Below are 20832 nucleotides of genomic sequence, written 5' to 3' on the forward strand. Positions count from 1 at the left end.
GAAGCACCCGTTGCTCCGAGAGCTGCTTTCAGGCAGCGGGCGGGCAGAAATGCCCCCTCCCGTCCCGACCTCGGGCCTCGGAGTCTGTTTGTCAGGCAGAAATTGCGAAATTATTGATGTGCAGGAAGCTGGTGGTAGAGGGCTGCTCTGGAAACGGTCATTAGTGATGCTGTTTCTTTGTGTAGCGTGTGTGCGAGTGAGAGGGAGGCAGAGGGGAGAGGCTTGTGACTTTATTTTGGTGGTTAGGAAGTGCTGACTAAAAATACCTATACATTCAGCAACATGGGAAACCAAAGGATGAGCTGGGGAGGAAAACAGATAGTGTGGTGCGGCTGGGGAGGACTTCAAAGCAAGTAGGAGAAACAGGATGTGCGGCGGCTTCCTGAAGGGGTATCGACATACATTCATACGGTTCAGATGCAACCCGTTTATTTCCTTTCTCACGCAGTCGATCGCCTTTTTTGAGAATGAAGCGAAACAAGTTGAATTGGGCATGGCGCTGGGACTGAGAACCGGTTGTGAAAATCTTTTGAAGGATTAGGTTTGGTGGAGGAATGGAGTCACGTTTACTTAAATATTGTCATGCAGTATAGACTCGAATACGTCCTCGGTAAATAGAAGACTAGGTCATGAAAATAGGAGACACGTTGGCGATAGAGAGTGATTGCTGGTTGAGTAGACAAGGCTGAACACACACTGAGATCCTGGGTTGCTAGCAATTACCACAGAAATAATACATGGTAGCCTGCCTTTAAAAAGAACACTGTTAGTTTTGGGGCTGAGGCACTGATTACTGAAGCTGATTTACTTATTGACACCATTCTGCTTCCTGACTTTTATCATAAGGTTTTTGTCAGTGCTGGGCAACACAACATTCTAGGAGTCTTACGTTTTGTGATACTTGAGCATGATACAAGTTTTTCATTAAGCATTAAAAGACAAAACCCAAAACATTTTGAGACTTACGTTGAAACTAGTTTTATTTTCCCATATATGTATTCTGGATTGAGCCTGCAGTTGTATCATAACTTGGAATGTTCAGTTATCTGGCAAAAGTAATGTGAGGACTATGACCCGCTTCCTAGGGAATAAATACATAAAAAGTTGGTTGCCAAAGGTGGACCTGTAAGGACTGTAGGAGCCCATTTGGAAAATGAGTGGAAGTAGTAGTAATAAAAGACATGCCTTGAAACAGTGTGAAAATCACTTTGCAAATATACTTGTTTCTTCTAACAAAGCAATAACACTGTCAAAAAAAACTGGTATGAGTTAAATAAGCTGTGGAAGCTTGTGAACCCTCAAATCTCTAGATGCTCTTTGGCTTCTTTGTATAGCCCATACTGTTTTATTTTCACTTCTTGCTAGTATTTTACTAATGTGTTTTTTAGGGGAAAACCCTCTGAATGAACAATAATAAACAGATGTAATAAGGTAATTCCCCTTGATCTGGAGGGATTAGCAGTAGCAGACCTCAGTTTGGAAAGTTGATGTTCACAGTCTGTAAGAATTCCTTGTAACGTGTTTCTTAGGTGTGGAATACATTTTGGTGCCTAAGCTTTGTTGGCATTTAAACTACTACAAGACTTGACACTGACTCATTTTATGTGTGTGTTGCATGAGAGAGGGTGGTAGTTTTAATGAGGTAATGTCAGTTCTCTGTAATTCTGCATATATAGAAAACACCATCTGCAGTAAGTTCTTACTTATACTGTTGTTTTACAATACACAAATTAGTGGTAAAATATAAAATCAGTGATGTTATACAAATCATCACAACAGATTTAGAATTGAGGCATATACTTGAAGGTGGCTTATGTAGCTATTACATACCTAGCGGTGAAAAAAAGAGTAGGAACACATTTGCAGTCCCTGGTACTTTTTCTGTTTTGTGGGATACCGGTGTTTGCAGCCAGTCTTCTGTCTCTTGCTTGAAAACCAGAGGCAAGATGAACTGGTCTTGCCAGTTTAAGACCCCATACTATTTTTTTAAAACGTGGTATTACATACACTTCAGCAGGCTGCCATCGGAAATCCACTGAAGGTCTGTCTTTTCTTTATGATGACCCTTTTGTGTTGGTGGCTCTATTCTGTGCGTCATAATAATGGCAAAAGCGCTTTACAGGGGTACATGGATATCAGGTAGTTTTAGACATATCTCACAGTGTAGTGTTTCAAGCTTTGTAGCTAGCTTCTGTTTTAATTTTATGACATACAGTAGTATGTTTTTAGGTGGTAAGTGATTTTAGTTGCTCTGATTGTTGGTGTGTTTTACTGAAACCTGTCTTAGTGGAGCACTCAGAGAATCTCTCTGTTGTCTCCCAGAGCTCATTTGACAAAATTTAGGATGTGGCCTTTTTCAGACTTCTAGCACCAAGTTGTTAACACTGCATGGTTTTCAACACTGTGTGGTTATCTCTGATTATGCTGCTGGAGTGGATTTAGTCATTGCTATGTAATATGTTTAGTCCTGTGAAATGAATACTTTGGAGTTCATGTGTACAAACGGCTTCTAAATGTCTTTGTTCCGCGTCCCTGTCAGAGGATGTACACTAACTGCACGCTTCCACTCAACAGAGTGAATAGCATTTATCTGTCCCACCTCCTGCTTTTGCTTAGTTTTTGATGCACTGTTAACAGTGGAAAAAGCTTTAACTTGATGTTTTCCTGTAGTGTCTGCATTTAACAAATGATGTGCAGGACAAGGGAGTTTGACAGAACTGTTGAATTTGGTAGGTTGCTCCACTAACTCAACATTAAAGTACTGTGGACAGTTTGAATTTGTTAGATGATGTATACTTGAATTCCTATTGCTCTAACACTTGAGTTTTTATGAGCAGTGCAGCTTTTTCCTTTCACTCGGGTTTGATCTAATCTTATTTTGAAGTTTTACTACATATTTATATAGAGAACCTAAACAATGTTTTCTAAGTATTTTAAAATCCAAACCAATATGCATAATTGGCCAAAGTGTGGAGTGGTGGGGTTTTTTTGTTATTACTACTATTATTTTTTGCTGTTTTCCTAAAGTAGCAGAGTGGCAATGAAGAAAGATAGTCTAAAAGTCAGGTAACTAGCAGCAATTATGAACTCGCATCTTTTCAAAATACAAATGTTGATGTTTATTATTTTAGTGAGGCTTTTCATGGTTTCCCTATTGAATTAGGGTACTGAATGTATCATGTGAAAATAATTTCTGGTTTAAATTAGCCTGGTGACCGAAACTGGCGAATTGATATGATACAAAATAAAGAAGGCTCTTACTGCTGCTGTTTCATCACTTGCACGTTTCACCACTTGAGCTGCAAGCTTAAGTATCACTACATAGTTTTAGGTGACAGTGAAGAGACTTGAAATACAGTTCCACAGCTAGATCTAAAATTGGGTTAATTTCTCTCTTCTCCCCAAAACGGCTTAATTTGGTGTTTCTGGCTGACCATTCACACCACCTACACATTCTAAACAAACCCTTGGAAACACTGGTGTGTATTTCCTCAATATACTTTTCTCACCTTTCTTCCTTTGCATCCTTTGAATAGTGAAACGTGTGTAGTCTTCAGAATTGCATGCTTGATGAATGCACTGGAAATCTAAACATTTAAGCAGATATCTGGTGTTGTTCATACTTGAGATTTTTATGCAACCGTTTATAATCTTAGGTTTTTGAGGAAAAAGTAAGACTTAGCAATCATTCAAAGACTTTTGCTTTTTTTTTTTTTTTTTTTAAAGAAAGTAAGCTCCTTGGAATAGTTGGACCACTATACGGCTGAAAAGTCTTCCACAATCACAGATATTAAGAGGTGTTTGAAAAGATGTGAAATCTCGTGCTCTGTACTTGACCTGAGAAGTGCTCTGAGGTTATTTTTAATTCAGAACTGAGAATCATCCCCCCTGCCTCCCAAAAACCTCAGTAAATTTGTCCATGCCTTAAAGCTAAACACTTTGGCTACAAAATAAAGTATTTTATCTCATTAGAAAATGAAAAGTTATATTTCTTCTACTCCCTTGCATAGAAAGTTTCTTTTAATACTGAAAGACTGCAGTATAGTAGACATAAAAATTGTGAATTATATGGAAATACTTAATTTCATATTTTCTTAAAAGAGTACAAAATATAATAATTGTCATTTCCTTTCAAAGTCCACTGTACAGTGCCTTTACAGTGCTAATTAAATAATGTTATATCTCAAATATTTTATGTGAAAATAGGATGGTGAAGCTACAGAGCATTAATTTAAAAATAAGTGTTCTTATCAGAAACAACTGACACATACAGTTCATGCTTATTAATTACAAAGTACACCATCAGAAGCTCTCTGGGGATTACCAGCCTTTCATGAATTTATATGTTTTCTTTCATATGTTTTATTAAAATAGCAGTTTGGTTTTTGGTTTTTTTTTTAAGGCAATGTTCAGTCTTTGATGCTTTTCTTGGTTCTTCTGCAATATCTCACTTAAGAGTAATTTTGAGTTTAGTCTCTTTTTGGAGTCTAATGGCATTAAAAACCGGTTCTGTTCATGTCTCTCAATCTGTCAACATTGTGTGGTGTTTAAAAATAATATGTATACTTCCTGCTCTCCCACACCCAAGTTGGTGAAAAGCTCATTGATGCTTCTGAGAGCACAAGTTTTAACTGTGGAGGTTACTTAAGTGTTCATGCTTCCGTCAGCATACATACCCTTCACTTGGAAAACATCATGCATGAAGTTCAGTCTCTGTTCCTGTTGAACTGTCATGTTCTCTGCTCGTATACAGTCGTGGTAGCCTTTTCAATGCCAGGCATTACTTACCTTTCAAGACTGTAATAATGTATGTAACAAAAAAAAAAGGCTGCAGGAACAGGAGAGAGAGAAAACAAAATGCTGATTTTTACATCTTAACAGCATAGACAATAAAGCTTACTCCAGCATGCTTCATACCTACAATTTTTTAAAAAGGAACATGTGTATGACACTTCAAATCTAGTTTCTAGCTGTGGTCTTTGAAAGTGGAGGTGATAACGTTATTCAGACACGATAAGAAATTAAAAAACAATACTTTGATGTAGTTTTCATCCTATTACTTTCTAATACCTGATATAAAGTTTAGATAATGTTGATTCTGCAATTCATTGGGAGAGTATTTCTTGTAAAAGGTCCTGTTTAAGACCTGATGTGGAATACAATTCTGGTTGCCTGTGTTTAAGATAAGAATTAAAGTGGAACAGGGACAGAGAGTGGCTACTCACTGGTTAGGAGACCAATAGGAGAGAGTACCAGAAAAGCAGATTTATTTTTTTTCAGCAGGTGAAAAGGGTCTGTTTGCTGTCTTCAAAGACATTCAGAGGGGAAGGAAACATCCAGGGGAAATAACTGTTTAAGCTAAAGGACAGTGTTGCCATAAATAAATGTAGATGTCTGCAGCATTCAGATTTTGGAAGAGCTTTCCAATTTGAGCTTTGGGAACTGGTTTTAGCTGTAACTACTTAGACTTGGCCATCTCCGAAAAGGGCTGCTTGATGTCCAGCATGTGTTACTGCAGGGGCCTAGACTCAATACGCAGGAAATCTTTGTATTCCTCTGTTGACGATTACTCTGTCTCATTAGAAACTTCCTTTTTAACTTGTTCTTATCCATGTTGCATTTAGTCAGTAGATGATTTTCCCCCTTCTACTAGACCAGACATTTGAGAAAAAATAAACAGTACTCGTAGCTGAACCTTTGAAAAATGTATCAGTCAACGTAAAATCAACTGTTCATTGTGGAAAATGGAATAAAGGTTTGATGGGCAAGTTCTTATTAATCGGCTTCCTTTAGCCAAAATACTTTTGGAGAAAATACCAAGTGAACAATAGCTGAGCCAGATCATGTCTCGGTCTTATGACCTAATGCCGTATCACCTCAGGCTGCAAGCTTTTCGGATTTAGCAAGCTACACAGGGTCAGGCCTGAGATGAGACCTCTCAAGGGAAAGTGCAGGTGCTGCAGGAAGTGGTGGTGGTCATGAGTCACTGTGCTGTCTTCTTCCTGTCGACTCTCGTTCCATGTGAAGCTGGATGTGGCAATTTCTGTGCGCTATTTGATCTTACGGATTGAAAATTAATATGGAAATGCATGCTAACTGGATGGAAAAGCAAATTTTGGGCACACATTAAAACTGTAAAATTCTTGTGCCTAATGTCTTGTGGGCTTTTTCCCCTCAATATTTACAGTCAATTTTTATTTACAGATGATGCCAAACACTTAGTACCCAACAAAATGAGAGACTTTTTCTGTACCATAAACTTGGACCAAGAAGAAGTTTTTCGTACACAGGTAGTTGAAAAATCTTTAAGGTAAGCTTAATTTTTAAATGGAGATGATAAGCAAGACTGCCTCAGTTCAGAATAAAAACAAGATATGTATCAATGTGCCTGTGCTTTTGCTTGTACCTCTTTAAGATGAGAGCTGACTTGCGGTGACTACTCAGAAATGTTGTAGCAATGTATAAATTGTGCTGAAAGTAGTTGAAAGAAGACAAAATTGAGGCTTATGAGTAGTACAGTCCTTTTAAAATGAGGCATGCTAAAGAATTTCACTGTTACTTTATTCTGTTCCTTTGGGCAGCATGACATTCTTTTTCTTGTCAGGTTGTTTTCAAGGGAAAGAAATCTGCTTGATGCTTACTCTCCATGTCATTCTCTATTTCTGACATGCAGTTGGTGGGTGGAATTCCGCTTTTTAGTGTCTGTCTTGTAAAACCTGTTTTGAGAATGAAGAGACCGGAACTTTTCCAGGTGTGAGTTTTTATGTGCTGTGGGATGTCCTCCTCAATAGGCCTCTTTCTCTCCGGCAATTCTTCTTTTGGGGACTATAACCTGTACTTGCACAGAATAGCTTGCTTTGCCTCCCTGAGTAGTGCTTAGCTGTCGATTCTGCTACTGTCTTGGAACCTTAAAGCAATCAAACAAAAAAGTCATGATCATAGCTGCAATAGTGTAGGTGCTTTTACATCTCAAAACTCTTAAGTTCACTGATGACCCATACTGAAGCATCATTGCAGCTGCATTGTTCAGAATATCTGAGTGACAGCTTCAGTTATCTGGAGGAGATACTAAACACTCCTCTTAAAACCCAGAAAGCCTGTTCAAACACTTGAAAATTTTCTTAATTCTTGCTGTTTCTGGTGGTTTTATTGTTAGTTTGTTCTTCAGGCTATCTGTCTAGATGTTCCCAGGTGAGGAATAGCATACTGCTCATAGGCAAATTTAAATAGGGAGTATTACTTTTTCAAAACATCATTTTAAAGCCTCCTTATGCTTTTGCATGAAAAGTAAACATCACATACATGCAATCAGGAACAAATATTTTACTCATACTCCTCTGAGTATGCTGCAACTGCTGTAGTCAGATCCAGAAAATTTTCAGAATTTTAACTGGCTGCAATTGAGATTGATTATGAAAACAAACTGAACTGAATAATCCTTCAGAGAAGAAAAAGAGACTGTACTGATAAAGCAGAAATTTCAAATTTCCTTTTCAAATAGACAGCAGTTTGATGGTAAAAGGGAACCCAGCATATCTTTTAAAAAGGAAGACTTTGCTGTCCCATTTTTGATATGTTAGTAATTGAAACCCTTAAAGTTACTGCTATGCTTAGAAACAAGACCTGTTACATTTAGTGTTTATGCAGACATTTTTATTAATTTTGTTTAAGAATTATTAAATTTATATATTTTAATCCCCTGATACTAAAAGAAGTATTAACTGCATATTTGATAAAATAAATCACCTTAGATCCATCAAAAATTTTTAAATAGTACTGAAGTTTTAACTGAAACCTGATTAAATGAAAACAATGACATTAGTACTTTACAGAGGAAAGGAAGAAAAATCTCACTAGAACAAAATAACAACTTGGGGAGGGGCTTAAGTGACACCTCCCCCCGCTCCTTCCCAATTGAGAATTTTTCAGGTGACATGAAATTAATATTTCTATGTTGAGAACACTTTATTAGGAGTTAGAAGTCAGTGTTCTGAATCACTCTTTGCCCCTAGGTGCCTTTCTGTCTCCACAGACTATGTAGGGAACTCCTTCATTCTCTGAATTATGGCTGCGTTGTTAGATTCAAAGCATAGTAGGGTTCCATACAAACTGATGAAAACAGGAAAATAAGTCATCCTCTATTAGCACCAACCAGAGTTGGATGCTTACACTTAATTACTAGTGTGTATGCAGTTATGAAGGCTGACACTTGTTCTGGAAACTTAATTATACCATTTTGTTGCTTATTACTGTGTTAAGCTAGAGTACCTGTACTAACGTAGAGGTACTGGAAAGGAAGATGAAAGCTCTGATCTCTTATTAGTCTGAAAACTTTATAAATTGCTTTTCAGTAAGGTGTAGTACAGTGTAATTTTAGTCATAAGCATGACTTTGAATTTAATTGTTTTCTTTTGTATTTGCTTTTTCTCACACATCTATAATTCAGTCTGTTTTTGTCACCGTATTCTGGGTTGCAAATTTATACTAGCTGTAATCTAAATTGTATTTTGCGAATATCCACTAGTTAAATATCTGTGGACGTAATTATCACTAGAATTAAAATGATCTTTGATTACAGTGGTTGAAAACTAATGAAGAAATCTATTTTTTAAATGTGCAAATAGGTTTGGGCTTTGGCCAGCACTGGGACTATTGTTACAGTGCAGATATGAAACAAATGACTTTTCAAAGTTAGAAAAACATGAATTAATATTGAAGTGGAAGAAGGATATTTTGACTAAGGACTCAAGAAATATTTTCTGACACTCTGTGGGATTTCTATATGTTCTGGAGAAAAATAATTTTTTTTCCCTTGGAAAGTTTAAAGAACATCTGTGAGCCTCCTCAAATATCCATGGTCTAATATGAGGAATTGGGGAGAGGAGGGGTTGTGGTATGTGCGTTGCATTTTTTTATTTAAACTAAATTCAGTTTCTTTTTTTCAAACTGAACTTTGTGTGAAGGCAAGGTTATAGCAAAAATTAATTCTCTTGTTGATATAACTGTTGCTTTTATTGAGTGACAGGTCTAGGGGCATTCGTCAGGTTCCATCATAGAACTGGCAGTTTAATGTTCAAGGAAAGGAAGAGCAAATAAGTAATGTCACACATTTAAATTTAAATCTCCTGTATTACTGTAATCCAGTTCTTCCTGTATGACAGTCTGGCCTTCCTTTGAATTAGCACTATCTTCTAATTTTGTATCTGTCACAGTCTTTAAAGTTCTTGCATCAAAGTCACAAATGAAAGTACTAAACTGACTGAATCCCTGAGGAACAGGTTGAGTAAGTTCTCCATTTTAATTATTCCTCATTAGTATAACCTATTGTACCCCTTCAGCCAGTTCTGTATCCACATAAGAATTTCTTTACTAATCCTTTATATTCTCCACCTTAAATTTTCTCTCTGTGCCTCATACTTTGCTAAAGAATAATCAACAACTGATTCATAAGGCAGTGGTGTTAATTTAGGTAACGAAAAATACTTTCTTTAAATTAAATATTTAAATCTCTTGAGTGAAGATACCAACACCTTGTGTGAAATGACTGTAACATAGAGGAACCCAGAGTCTCTTTATGTAGAGGGCTCTGCAAGTGGCCGTTAAGTAGGGTGAACTGTAAATGGTATGCTGGACTTCATTAGATGGAGAAATGTGGTGACCATTTCAGCGTGCAGGAGAACATGTGTATTTGAAATCAACACTTCTCTTTTCCACTGTTCTGTTTATAGTTGCTAATGCTTATGGCTTCTTTTTACAGGTCTGAATCTGACCATCACATCTGACACAGAACTTAGAGCTAAACAAGTGTTGTCAGTCAGTGAGATAATTCTAAATTGTGTTTCAATGTAACTTAATCACAGAATGGAAAAAGAGAAACAAAACTTGTGTCTCAGGAGGTCCTTTGGGTTGGTGGAGAACCAACTGCAATAATTTCAAGACAGAAAAATAGAATTGAAATTGCAGGGAAGACAATGCTTTCTGTGTGTGCACTCTGATTTTTTTTCTTTTTTTGAACATACCTGAAGCATTCTCATGAAGTTTTACCTTACAGGGTTGTTGTATGTTCTTGTAATTAAATGGTTCTGGATGGCTTTGATAGATAAGTATAGTGCAGAAGGCCAAGGTCTGTGACTGCAGTAAAAAGGTAGCATTTTAGTGTTTGTCTTCTGTATAAATGACATAAAGAGTTTTTCTGTTTTAACTTTCAGTCTTTCTTTTCAGCCCGTATTTTGGGGAAGAGTTTTACTTTGAAATTCCAAGAACATTCCAGTGGTTGTCCTTCTACATTTATGACAAAAGTGTTTTACAAAAAGACCTGCGTATAGGTAAGTTCTGGGATACCATCTACATCTTGCATAACATTTAAAGTTTGAAAAGCAGGATTTTGTTTCCTTGCTTCATTCTATTATACTAAGTATGTTTATCTTTTAGGATAATCCGACATTTTATAGTCTTATAATTATAGTCTCAATACATTTTAAAAATTCTATTTGTTTTTTCTCCACTTCTGTTTCATTGGAATATTTGAATAATAGTCACTACCTGTAGGTCTTGAAAGGATGAATTGTGGATTAATTCCACAATAATTGCAATTGTGGAATAATTCTTAAAGCTACTTATAGATAATTTTTTCCTCTGTCAGTGCAACCTGTAACTTAGTGACTTAGATGTTGCTGCAGAATGCTTTGTGTAGCTTAAGTGAAAAATTACAGGAGGTGAATTTATTTTTTCTACTGCATAATGGCTCTGCTGCAGCTGCTGTTTCGTTATAGTAGCTATAAAGCTCTAACAGTCTGCTGTGGAAGTAGGCTTCACATTACTTGAATTGAGGAAGGAAATAATTTGCACCCGGATGCCAGATAATTTGGTATAATAACAGCTTTCCAAACAGCAATCAGAAGAGCAAAAGGCATCTACCCTCAGTTTCCTATTTAAACATTCTTCAGCACCGTTACTGTTCTCTCAAATCTCTATTTTGTTATTTCCAGCCACGAGTGTGTTCCTGATTTTACCTAATTTTGTTATTAGTGATATCCAAGATAACACATCATAGTTAGCTTAATTTGACTTTATATAAACTATTTTTCTGATTACTTATGCTTCGTGCTCCTTGTTTCCATAAGCTTTTCATATAGCATCATGAGCTTAAAAGACTAAAAGAGAGTTTAAACAAAATTTATTAAACATTTGTCCTATTCAGATGAAAGTGATATTTATGCTTACCTATCCCTGCTCCCATTCCCCAGGAAAGGTGTCAATCAAAAAAGAAGATTTATGTAACTACACAGGAAAAGAGAATTGGTTTATGCTTCAACCTGTTGATTCTAATTCAGAGGTTCAGGTAACTATTAAATTGCACATTTACCTTTTTAAAATTAAATACAGATAAGTGCATGTAATGGTAGAAGTTTATGTTGAGCTGTGGTAGACAGAGATTAGCATCTGTCTTAATTATTGTGAAACAGTTGTGTCTTTCAGCTTGCTTAGAGAATAATGCATATTCTGTATTTCTAAACTGGCTGTATTGTTCCTCATGATACTTAAAACTGGCAGAAGACTTGAAACAACTCTTTGGGAAATATCTTAACGGTATTTTGATGTCTAAAATCTTTGCAAGAGGAACTATGTACTTAGACAGGTGAATGATTTAGGAAACTACTGAATCTTTTTTTTTAGTCAGTTTTGGTGTTACCTGAAATTGTTAAAGTTTTCAAAACTGGAGGTACTTGTGCTGTGCTCATTTATCTTATTTTGAAATACTTTATGCATTCAGCATCAAATAATTTGCACTTCAGATTTGTATTTTGTTCTTGGGTTCAGGCTCTTCTGACAAGATTGTTCTAGTAATATGTAAAAATGAGATGGCTCTAGAAGTTTTAGCAATCCTCTTTTTGGTTTGAGGAAGAAAACAGAAAAGTATTCTTGGGAGTCTCTTAGTCTTGATGCTGTGATTACCATTTTATTAGATTTTAATATTTTTTTTCAGATTTGCCTGAGGGTAGAAGTCTTGGATTTGTCAATGTTTGTATTTTTCTAGTAACTTGGAAGTCCCTGTGGGTAGGGAGAATACTGTCTACTTTTACAGGAGGTGAATGCACACAGAATTCTCGAGGGGGCAGGGGGAACAACAAACCACATTATTTTCCAGGATTAATCACCTATGAGCTGTAAACTTAGCATGCAGCAGTTGGGTATATAGGAGGGCGTATGATTGCTTTAGATGAAGACAGATTTTTTCAAAACATCTGAATACCACTTTCTGTTACTTGTTGAAAATCAGTACTAATTCAGTTAGCATAGAATATAGTAGAACAGTTCAGCTGGAAGGGACCTACAGATCATCTAGTCCAACTACAAGTTGTCTTATTCTTCTTCCAATTCTTCCATCTAATCACTCTGAACATTCTAGAAGTCCTCTCCAAATATAAACTGAAATGCAGCTTCTGCTTTGACTTAAAAATTGTCATGCATGCTGTGTTTTTTGAGTCATAAAACTGTACTGAATGAAAGATTACTTTTTGTCATAATACTATATGAGTAAGTATGAAAATTCAATTACAATATTCCATTAATGGAATTTAGCAATTTCTTACATATCGGAAATAAAAAGTTTTTAATTTTCCATGGGTTTGTAGCTCACAGTGGAATGTAAGCTCTTACTGATACTAGACTATGGCTGGGACACGTGTAAAGCACTCTTCTGCATGACATTTCCATTAAAGGACGAACTTTGCTGCTGAGGTGTGTGCTCCTCATATTAATCTTTCCTTGAGTTAGGGCATTTGTGTAAGTTTCTCCTCTGTCCTGCTTCCTTTTTCCATTAAATTTGTAAGACCAGTTCTATATTCTATTCTAACTGAATTAACTGCCAGATTTGTCTGAAGTCTTGTTGGTTTGGATGTGCCATACTATACTGAAATGTATTCCTAGGAGATTCCCAGGATTATTGGTGGGACATGGCTGAAAATAGCAGGCTTTTACATAGTACATGTGCAGAAAAAGTTCGCAGATGTTTATAAAGCTAGATAACAGTTTGGAGAAAAAAAACGCTTTCAGATGTGCTCTTCTCCTTATGGCACCATACATGTAGTTGATGTTTTTTCCTCTAGTTCTCGCCATGTGAGTATTCTCCAGAATTTATGGTGGGCACAAGGCACTAGGATTGCTTAGAAGTATTTTGTGTTCCTTGGCTATATGGAGGACATACTGCAGTGTGCTTGGTTGGGTTTTTTTTTTTTCCCCTTAAAAAAAAAAAAAAGAAAATCTTCATTTTTTTTTTTTTTTTAAGAAAACTGTACTTCCTTTGTACCAGTAATCTGTTTTTCATGCAGGCTAACTTTGGTATCATGAGCAGCCTGTATATCAGGTGCATTAGTGGTGGAGATGCATATTGAGTATTGTGGTATACAGCTTGTATATGTACAAAATCCATACCAAGTCATAAGTGCTTTTGCACTGGCTGTCATCTTCTTTACTAATAAGCATATCTTGATGCACAGTATATGAGTGCCTATTGGCGTAAGTATTTAAAATATGTTTGCTAGCCCAGTTTTCCCTTAAGAGCTTTAGAAAACTAGAAAACTTGTATTTACTATAGATACTTGTAATATTTCATAATGTGGAAATGATCAAAATATCAAAACTTTGGGAAGGGGGGAAAAAAAAAGTTTTAAAATGCAGTAGCCCTTCTAAAAAACAAAACTGTTTACCTAAATTGTTTTTGTAGTTCTGAAGTTCAGGTTGGTGATTTGGACATTCTGATTTTGACTCCATTGTTCCTACGTCAATCTTGGCCACATAATCAAGAGCTCCATCTTCCTTTAGTCAGTATCTGCAAATTGATTGTTAATCCATTTGTAACTCTAAAACGGTACCTACCTGCCTTTGAAAAACCCTGAGATCTACAGACAAAAATTGTGTTCACATAAAGTGAGCTGCTTATTTATTGTGTAAGAATGGCTGATTTATCTTTGGTTTGATCTAAAACCAATCTATAAAACCACGTTTAAAACCTGGTTGCGTATTATGTCAAAAGGTCTGATAGAGATCTTGAGATCAATCACTTTAGGAAATCATCACGCTGCTCTCAACAAACAAAACAGCAAAAATGTACCTGAAACTCTCCATCCATGTCAGGGAAATAATTAAAACCATGTTACTGTAGCCATTATGGTGTAGAACACATTTGTGTTTACTTTTTTTTTTACAAAAGTAAAAGGAAGATGTTTAGGCCATTCACATCATCTGCCTACTAACACTAGTTAAGTCAGTTATTACAGTAAGTAACTACTAATGTTGTCTTTTCATTTTTTATTCAAAACCTTTGCCTTGTAAGGCTGTTGACACGCTTCTCAGTATGCTGTTTTTATCCAGTAAATCTATTTTTGTAATTGAGTTTCTCTGCTTGACAAATACTTTCTTAATGTACCTGTGTTCCAATGCATGTAGTAACAGTTTGCAAAACACTTGGCAAGCATCCCAAAATAGTTACGTTTAAAACTTCCTTATAAAAGAAACTTCATTTCTCCTCCCATGTGACGTACAGAGAGAGAAACACAGCCCTTGCCCCAGGGGATTTACAATAAAAACATTTCAGTTTTATGTCAAAACATAAGTGCTTTAGAAATGCGTGCAAGGTCGTCTAAGGGTTTTACCTCCATTTTACTGCTGTACAGCAAAACTATAGTTCAAATTATAGCTTGCTTCCTTTGCCACACTTTAAAATGACCTTCCAGGTCCCTTCCCTAAGAATCAATTGTGGTCAGACCAGTGTCATCTGATGATCCATTTAGCAAATAGACAAATTCCAAGAATACTAAGGAGAATATGGGTTAGAGGAAAGACTGCGTCAGTGTCTGATTATCTTAGATGTGAAAGCCAGTATGAATAGCCAGGCACTGAAGGGAATAGCAGTATTGTTCAGGCAGTAGATGTCTGGAGCAAAGTTACAGTACCAAATTTTGGTCATCCCAAGAAGGTTGCACATCATGGTTTAGAGGTTTTGGAGCCTTTTATTGAGAGGGTAGAGTAGCCTGGCTCTTGCTGAGTTCTGACGTTAATAGATGCTGTGCCATGGTTTATGGATTCTTTTTCTTAGTACATCCTACCATAGCAGAAAAAGGAGTAAGCCAGGTTTAGCAATTATTGCCACCTTTTCCTCTCCTTGTGCATACTGTTCCATGAGTACTTAATGAGATAGTTGAAATCTACACTGGGATGCATAATAAATTTCCAAATGATCTTCAATCTGGTGGGATGGACAGGATTTCACAGCTGGATATTAAATGTTACTGGTTATGGCCACTGCATGCTATTCTATTTTTCTAAATACACCTAACTGCCTTCAGAGTACAAGGTGATTTTAGAACTTGCTCCTGAAATGCTCTTAAGTTCACTGTTTGTTTGCTCAAGGGTTCATCCCGTGCTTAGGACAAACAAGCTGAGAGGGACTTCTGGTCTTGGTACTTCCTCATGCTGGAAGAAATATTGTGCGTGTTAGGTCTATGGAGGCTTGACCAATTCATGTGCTGTCTGCAGTTGAGGATAATACTTCTCTTTATCATTGTCTGTCCAAGTTCAAATGCATTCATTATACTCTATTTGTAGGATACATGCTTTAGAATACATATTTGCTCGAAGTGGATATATTGGAATTACCTTAAATAGCTTCTAACTCTAAACTATATTATTGTTGTAATTACTACTTCTAAAAGAAAGGCTTTTAAAACTTTTTGTGTTTCTTGTTTTTTCAGGGGAAAGTTCACCTTGAATTAAAACTGAATGAACTGATAACAGATAATGGATCTGTGTGCCAGCAACTAGTAGTACAGTAAGAAAATACATTAATCCTTGAATATTTAGTTGTTTGTTAGAACGTGGTATGATTTGTCTGTCTTAATACTGAATGTCTGCACATCCTGGTACCAATAACATTTTTCTTTTTATATGACTTTCCTTGGAGCCTACCTTGCTGAGGGAATGGGTGTATGCTTAAGGAACTCCTGCAGAAGTTTTTCACAACTGCTCATCCCTATTGCTCCCAAAGCACTCACTTCTATTAGGACTCAGCATGGCCATCCGGTATCAGTAATTCAGCATCTTGTAATTCCAATTGAATTGGGTCTGGTGAGAAACCTAGAAATGCCCACTGCAGCTGACAGGCAGAACTTGCAGTACTGCTGTCACCGATGCAGTTGAGCTGCTGCTGGTGGTGTTGCGAACAGTGTGAAATTTCTTCATTCGACATGTACAATTTTCATTTTATGTTACGTGTACAATTTTAAAAATTCTCCATGTACTGGTCATTCTGTTTCTTCTTACTCCATTATTTGTTATTAAGCAGTACATTTAGGGCTAGAAATTGGTAAGAAGCTAACGCAAGTATAGCTATACAAAACGTTTTGACACTCTCATAAAAAGTTTGTCTGTTCAGGGCATATTACAGGAAGATACCGGTCTTTCTAGAAACTAATCCTAGCCTTTATTTTGGAAGAAGGCTGACAGCCTTCTGTGTTACTTGCCTGTGGGAGACAAGTTTCCTTTCATTGAACAGACCAGTGGAAACCAATGACTTGCAGAAACTCAGTGAGATTGACAGCATTCTCTTGTGACTCTTCTTTGCGTTCTCAGCATGAGTAAGGTTCATGGGAACAAGCCAGTCTTACTGATGGTTTTTATTTTTAAAGCTTCAGAAATAAAGGCTTTTCTGCACTTGTCTCCTAACAGGCTGTGAGATAGGCCATGTGAAGAAAAGGGTACAGACAGGGATTATAAAGACTAAGGGGAAATTAAAATTGAAAACTCAAAAAGGTAGTAAGAATTTTGCTTTCCAACATCGTTCATGAACTTACATATTTATTTAGCGAGTGAGGGTTTGGGGTTTTTTTGTTTGTTTTTAAAATCTTCTCTGAAAAAGCTGTGAAAGTATGAAAGAAAGGGTTGTATTACAAAACTATTGAGGAAATGGTGTGTGGTCTTCCGTTTGTCTCAGTGACTTCATGGTCAGATCAGCTCAGGGGAGCAGGAGGAGACCATTATACTGTCAATTTTGCTAATGTAGTTTTCATTATGAAGTTTAAATTACTTTTTTTTTCTGTCTTAATCAACTATCTAAACCAAGATGGGTAGTTTAATTGTAGCAAGACCTAGCAAAATAATCTCTTTGCTTTTCTGTTACTTACTTGGTATAAAAAGTGAAGCTAGTTTTGTGATAGAACTAAGCCAGTGAAACTGGTAATGCTTTAGTGGCTATTGTAGGCTGATAATTCAGGTAAGGTATGGGAATTTGCTGTACATCAATGTATATTTGTAACTTAAAGATAATTCTGAATGTGTTTCTATTTATATAGTGGGTGGCAGTGTCGTTCATTGGGAGCAGAATTAGAACAGCTTTTCCCCCATGGACTGTTCACCACCAAAAGCTGGCTGGAGCTTTATGACTTTGTTTTATTCCCAACTTAACATTCTGAGAGATGTTAACTTTTTAAATTCAATTTTTTATATATCCATGCACTTTAGTCTAAGATAAACATGTTTTAAAAATAAAAAATTTGGGTTTTTCATATGGTGAAGAAAAGTTGCTTAAGAAAGTTACTGTTGCAAATTGCAGTTTTGAATAGGAAGTGGGTTACTTGCTGTGCCCTCTCTTAGGATCTCTTTATGACACACACAAATGATTGAAAGGAAGTCAGGGTTCTCTGGTGGTTGCTGTACTCATCCACTCACTGACATGTGCAAGAGGATTGTGTGTTAAACACTGCAGTATTACATCAGTACTTTTGTCTACGTCTGAGATTATGAAATGCACTAGAGTTCCTTAAACTAAAAATGTTTAGTAGTATTTTATCACACATGCTGATAGCCTTGAAATAATTTTCTGTATAAGTAATACATAGATATATTTTTGGATGTACATGTGAGAGTATGAGAAATAAGAAATCTCTCACCAGATATAGTATTATAGAAATGGATGTTGAGGGCATTTTTGAGACCTTTTTGATCTTAAAGCATGAGGAACTTTCAGGGAATACATGTGAAATTATTTAATAGAAAATGTCAACTCTTTTAAAGCCTGTTTATTTTGTAAATTCCCAAGGATAATTAAGTCAGTGATGCACTTGTTGCTATGTTTTCTTAGTCACTAGGCCCTGAGAAATCATTGTATTAGTAACTCCTTTAACAAAGCTGAAAGTTATGAAGTAGCAGGGCTGCAATTGAGTAAAAAAAGACAAAGAATGGATATATATGTATATTTCTGTCCCTGCCACTTCTTGATCTGTCCAAAACTAAAAAAGTATCGGCCAAAGGAAAAAAAAAAAAAAAAAGGAAAAAACAGTTCTTAGAATACAGGCTATAATACTTGCCTTTGAGAGCCATGTTTTACTTCATGTCGAAATTAGTAGTCTCTTAATGTAGTCAGACAGGGAACCTTTTAAACTTCCACTGGTTCCACGTTTTGTAGGGTAAGAGAATTCTAGACGCTTATGCTGGCTTCTGTGCATAGGTAAGTTTCTAATGGATTTCTACCATATATTCCCTGACAGTCCAGAAGTTCTACAAATATGAAAAACAGTAGCTATAACTTCCACAACACAAGTTTAAAGATTGTGTTAAGTGCACAGACAACAGCAAGTAATTCAAGGGCTGTGATTCTGAGCATTACCTGGAGTCCCCCGTCACCTTGTTGTTTGTGGCTGAACCAAAGCGATAGGATTACACCTGATGTCCTGAGATGGATTCGTATTATTTTGGTTCTGTAGGTATGGTTGTAGAACCCTTTTTTGCTGGTATTCTAGATGGGCTTTATGATGAAGATTGATTTAAAAACTGAAGATGATTCCAGTAGGCAGTAGTTTTTAAATGTGGACAACAGAGAGCTGCTGCTGATGTTAGTCTTTTACAGCTAATGTGGGAGGAAGGAAGGCATCACTTTTCATGCTGGTGTCTACAGTAAAGCCAACTTTTCCAAACAAGATGATGTTGGGAAAAGAGCGTGTGATTTTTAGAAAGATAAGTGTTGCTGCATATGATGATGGTCAGCTGTTGTATAATGCAACCAGGAATGGGATTCCTTATGTTTCTTTCTTTTTGTCCTCTGTCCCTCTGCCTGCCCCTTTCTGTTTTTGTTTTTTGATTTAGATCTTCATTAAGGTTCTAATCCCCACTTTATGTAAGGAAAGTAAGCTTGGAGAAGGATAAATATTAATATATTGCAAACTATGTTTATATTGGCAAAGCTGTGGGTAACAGTCACACACCCTCCCCCCGCTTTGTTAAAAACTGGAAGTTTCCTTCTCTTCCTCAAGTTGACAAAAAGTGGTCGTGTACAAGATACATCACAACTGACTGATCTGGTCTTGCTTGATGCTGGGGGCCAGGGGGAAGAAATATTGGCCAATTTTCTTAAGGTGTAACTTTCTGAAGCCAGCTAGGGCTTTCAGGTTGTATAAGCACTCTAAAAACATCATGTTGAAATGCAGTTTTCCCTGGAGAAAGTCAAACTAAGACTTGTAATTGCTTATCTTATATCAATGAAGCTCTTGCACTTTTTTTTAAATACAAGCTTTAAGTTAATCTTCCTTTGGTGAAGGGCTATCTTGGAGACCACTGACAGTGGGCTAAGCCCTGATTTTTACATACAATTTTTGTATTAATTGGAAACTTGCTGTTAAATTTCATGCAGATACACCCACAGTCCGTTTCTGAATTAGAATTTTGTTTTGTCTCTGATTCTAGTTGTTTCCTTTTCAGATGTGTGAATGAGGAGGGGAAAAAGATAATGCAATAGATAAGCTGCTGACTCAGTGTGAGCACTTTTTTCAAAACCACAATGGCATGTATAGTAGCACATTTCAAAAATATATGCTTGCAGCTCTCCTTTCTGGGAGTCTGTTAAAACAAGTTTGCGTGACCATTGCTTGCATATTTGCAGCTGCTGAAACGGATGATAACTTGAATGGTTTCTTGCCAAATTAGGCTATTGGATGGTAGTAATTGCCGTCTCTGTGTTTGGCGTGATTTCAACTGTGAAAGAAAGTTTTATGTATTTACAATGTGAATACTTAAAAGCCCAGAAATGGCTTATTACAGTTAGATTTTGTCTTTTTTTGCACTTACTTTTCTAAATAAATGATACATTATACTATCCAGTTTGTTACTGTCCTGTTTTATCTGCTTGCAGGAAGTCACTCTAGGGAACACAACAATTCTTACGAAGTGTACAAATCCTAATGGCTGCAGTTATTTAGTTTCTACACTTGGAGGACTTCAGTTGTGATTTGAATGGTGGAGGTAGTCCCTCAGCCACTGAGGGGATTTATTGTGGGCTGTCTTTTTGAGGACTTATTTCCACCTTATGAGCTGAATATATGCCAGTTGTATCTGAAAGGCTCATATTTCCTGTATGAAACTCCTCTTGCAGAACAAACTACTGAGATGTGAAGCAAGAGTTAATGTAAACTGAAGATCTCTTACACTGTACCGTAACTGATCAGTAGTTTGAGAAAAGAACAAAAGTCCTTTTATTAGCTATTGCCTAGACTTTACATAAAGATGTAGTAGTTCAAAATATAAAATAAAAGGGTTTTAAGTTCCTGTCTACTTCTTCAAACTATGCATATTTATACCTTTTGAATGAAAATTGCTTGTGCCAGCCTAGATAGATGAAACCATTTGTCAAAGCTGAAATGTTTACCATCTGGTGGAAATAAATTTATTATGGTTGTCAGAATAGGAATGTATATTTAGTGTTACTTTCTTTTTTGACTGGTGAAAGTGTTTGGGGTGTGTTTTTGTTGTTTATTTGGTGGAGGCTTTTTGTTTGGTTTTTTTCCT

The 20832-nt window shown here is 36.4% G+C and overlaps 1 protein-coding gene across 1 annotated transcript in view; it reads left to right on the plus strand.

Moving 5' to 3' along the window:
• Window positions 1–6210: 6210 nt before the first annotated feature.
• Window positions 6211–20832, plus strand: part of RASA2 (RAS p21 protein activator 2) — a 37013-nt gene continuing 22391 nt past the window's right edge. The window contains exons 1-4 of the mRNA XM_010287092.1: window positions 6211–6310; window positions 10222–10325; window positions 11247–11341; window positions 15753–15829. Of these exons, the coding sequence (XP_010285394.1) occupies window positions 6234–6310; window positions 10222–10325; window positions 11247–11341; window positions 15753–15829 (353 nt within the window). The 5' untranslated portion in view covers window positions 6211–6233. The remainder of the gene's footprint in view (window positions 6311–10221; window positions 10326–11246; window positions 11342–15752; window positions 15830–20832) is intronic.

This window comes from Phaethon lepturus, unplaced genomic scaffold (assembly GCF_000687285.1).
Source record: "Phaethon lepturus isolate BGI_N335 unplaced genomic scaffold, ASM68728v1 scaffold46705, whole genome shotgun sequence".
Classification (NCBI taxonomy): domain Eukaryota; kingdom Metazoa; phylum Chordata; class Aves; order Phaethontiformes; family Phaethontidae; genus Phaethon; species Phaethon lepturus.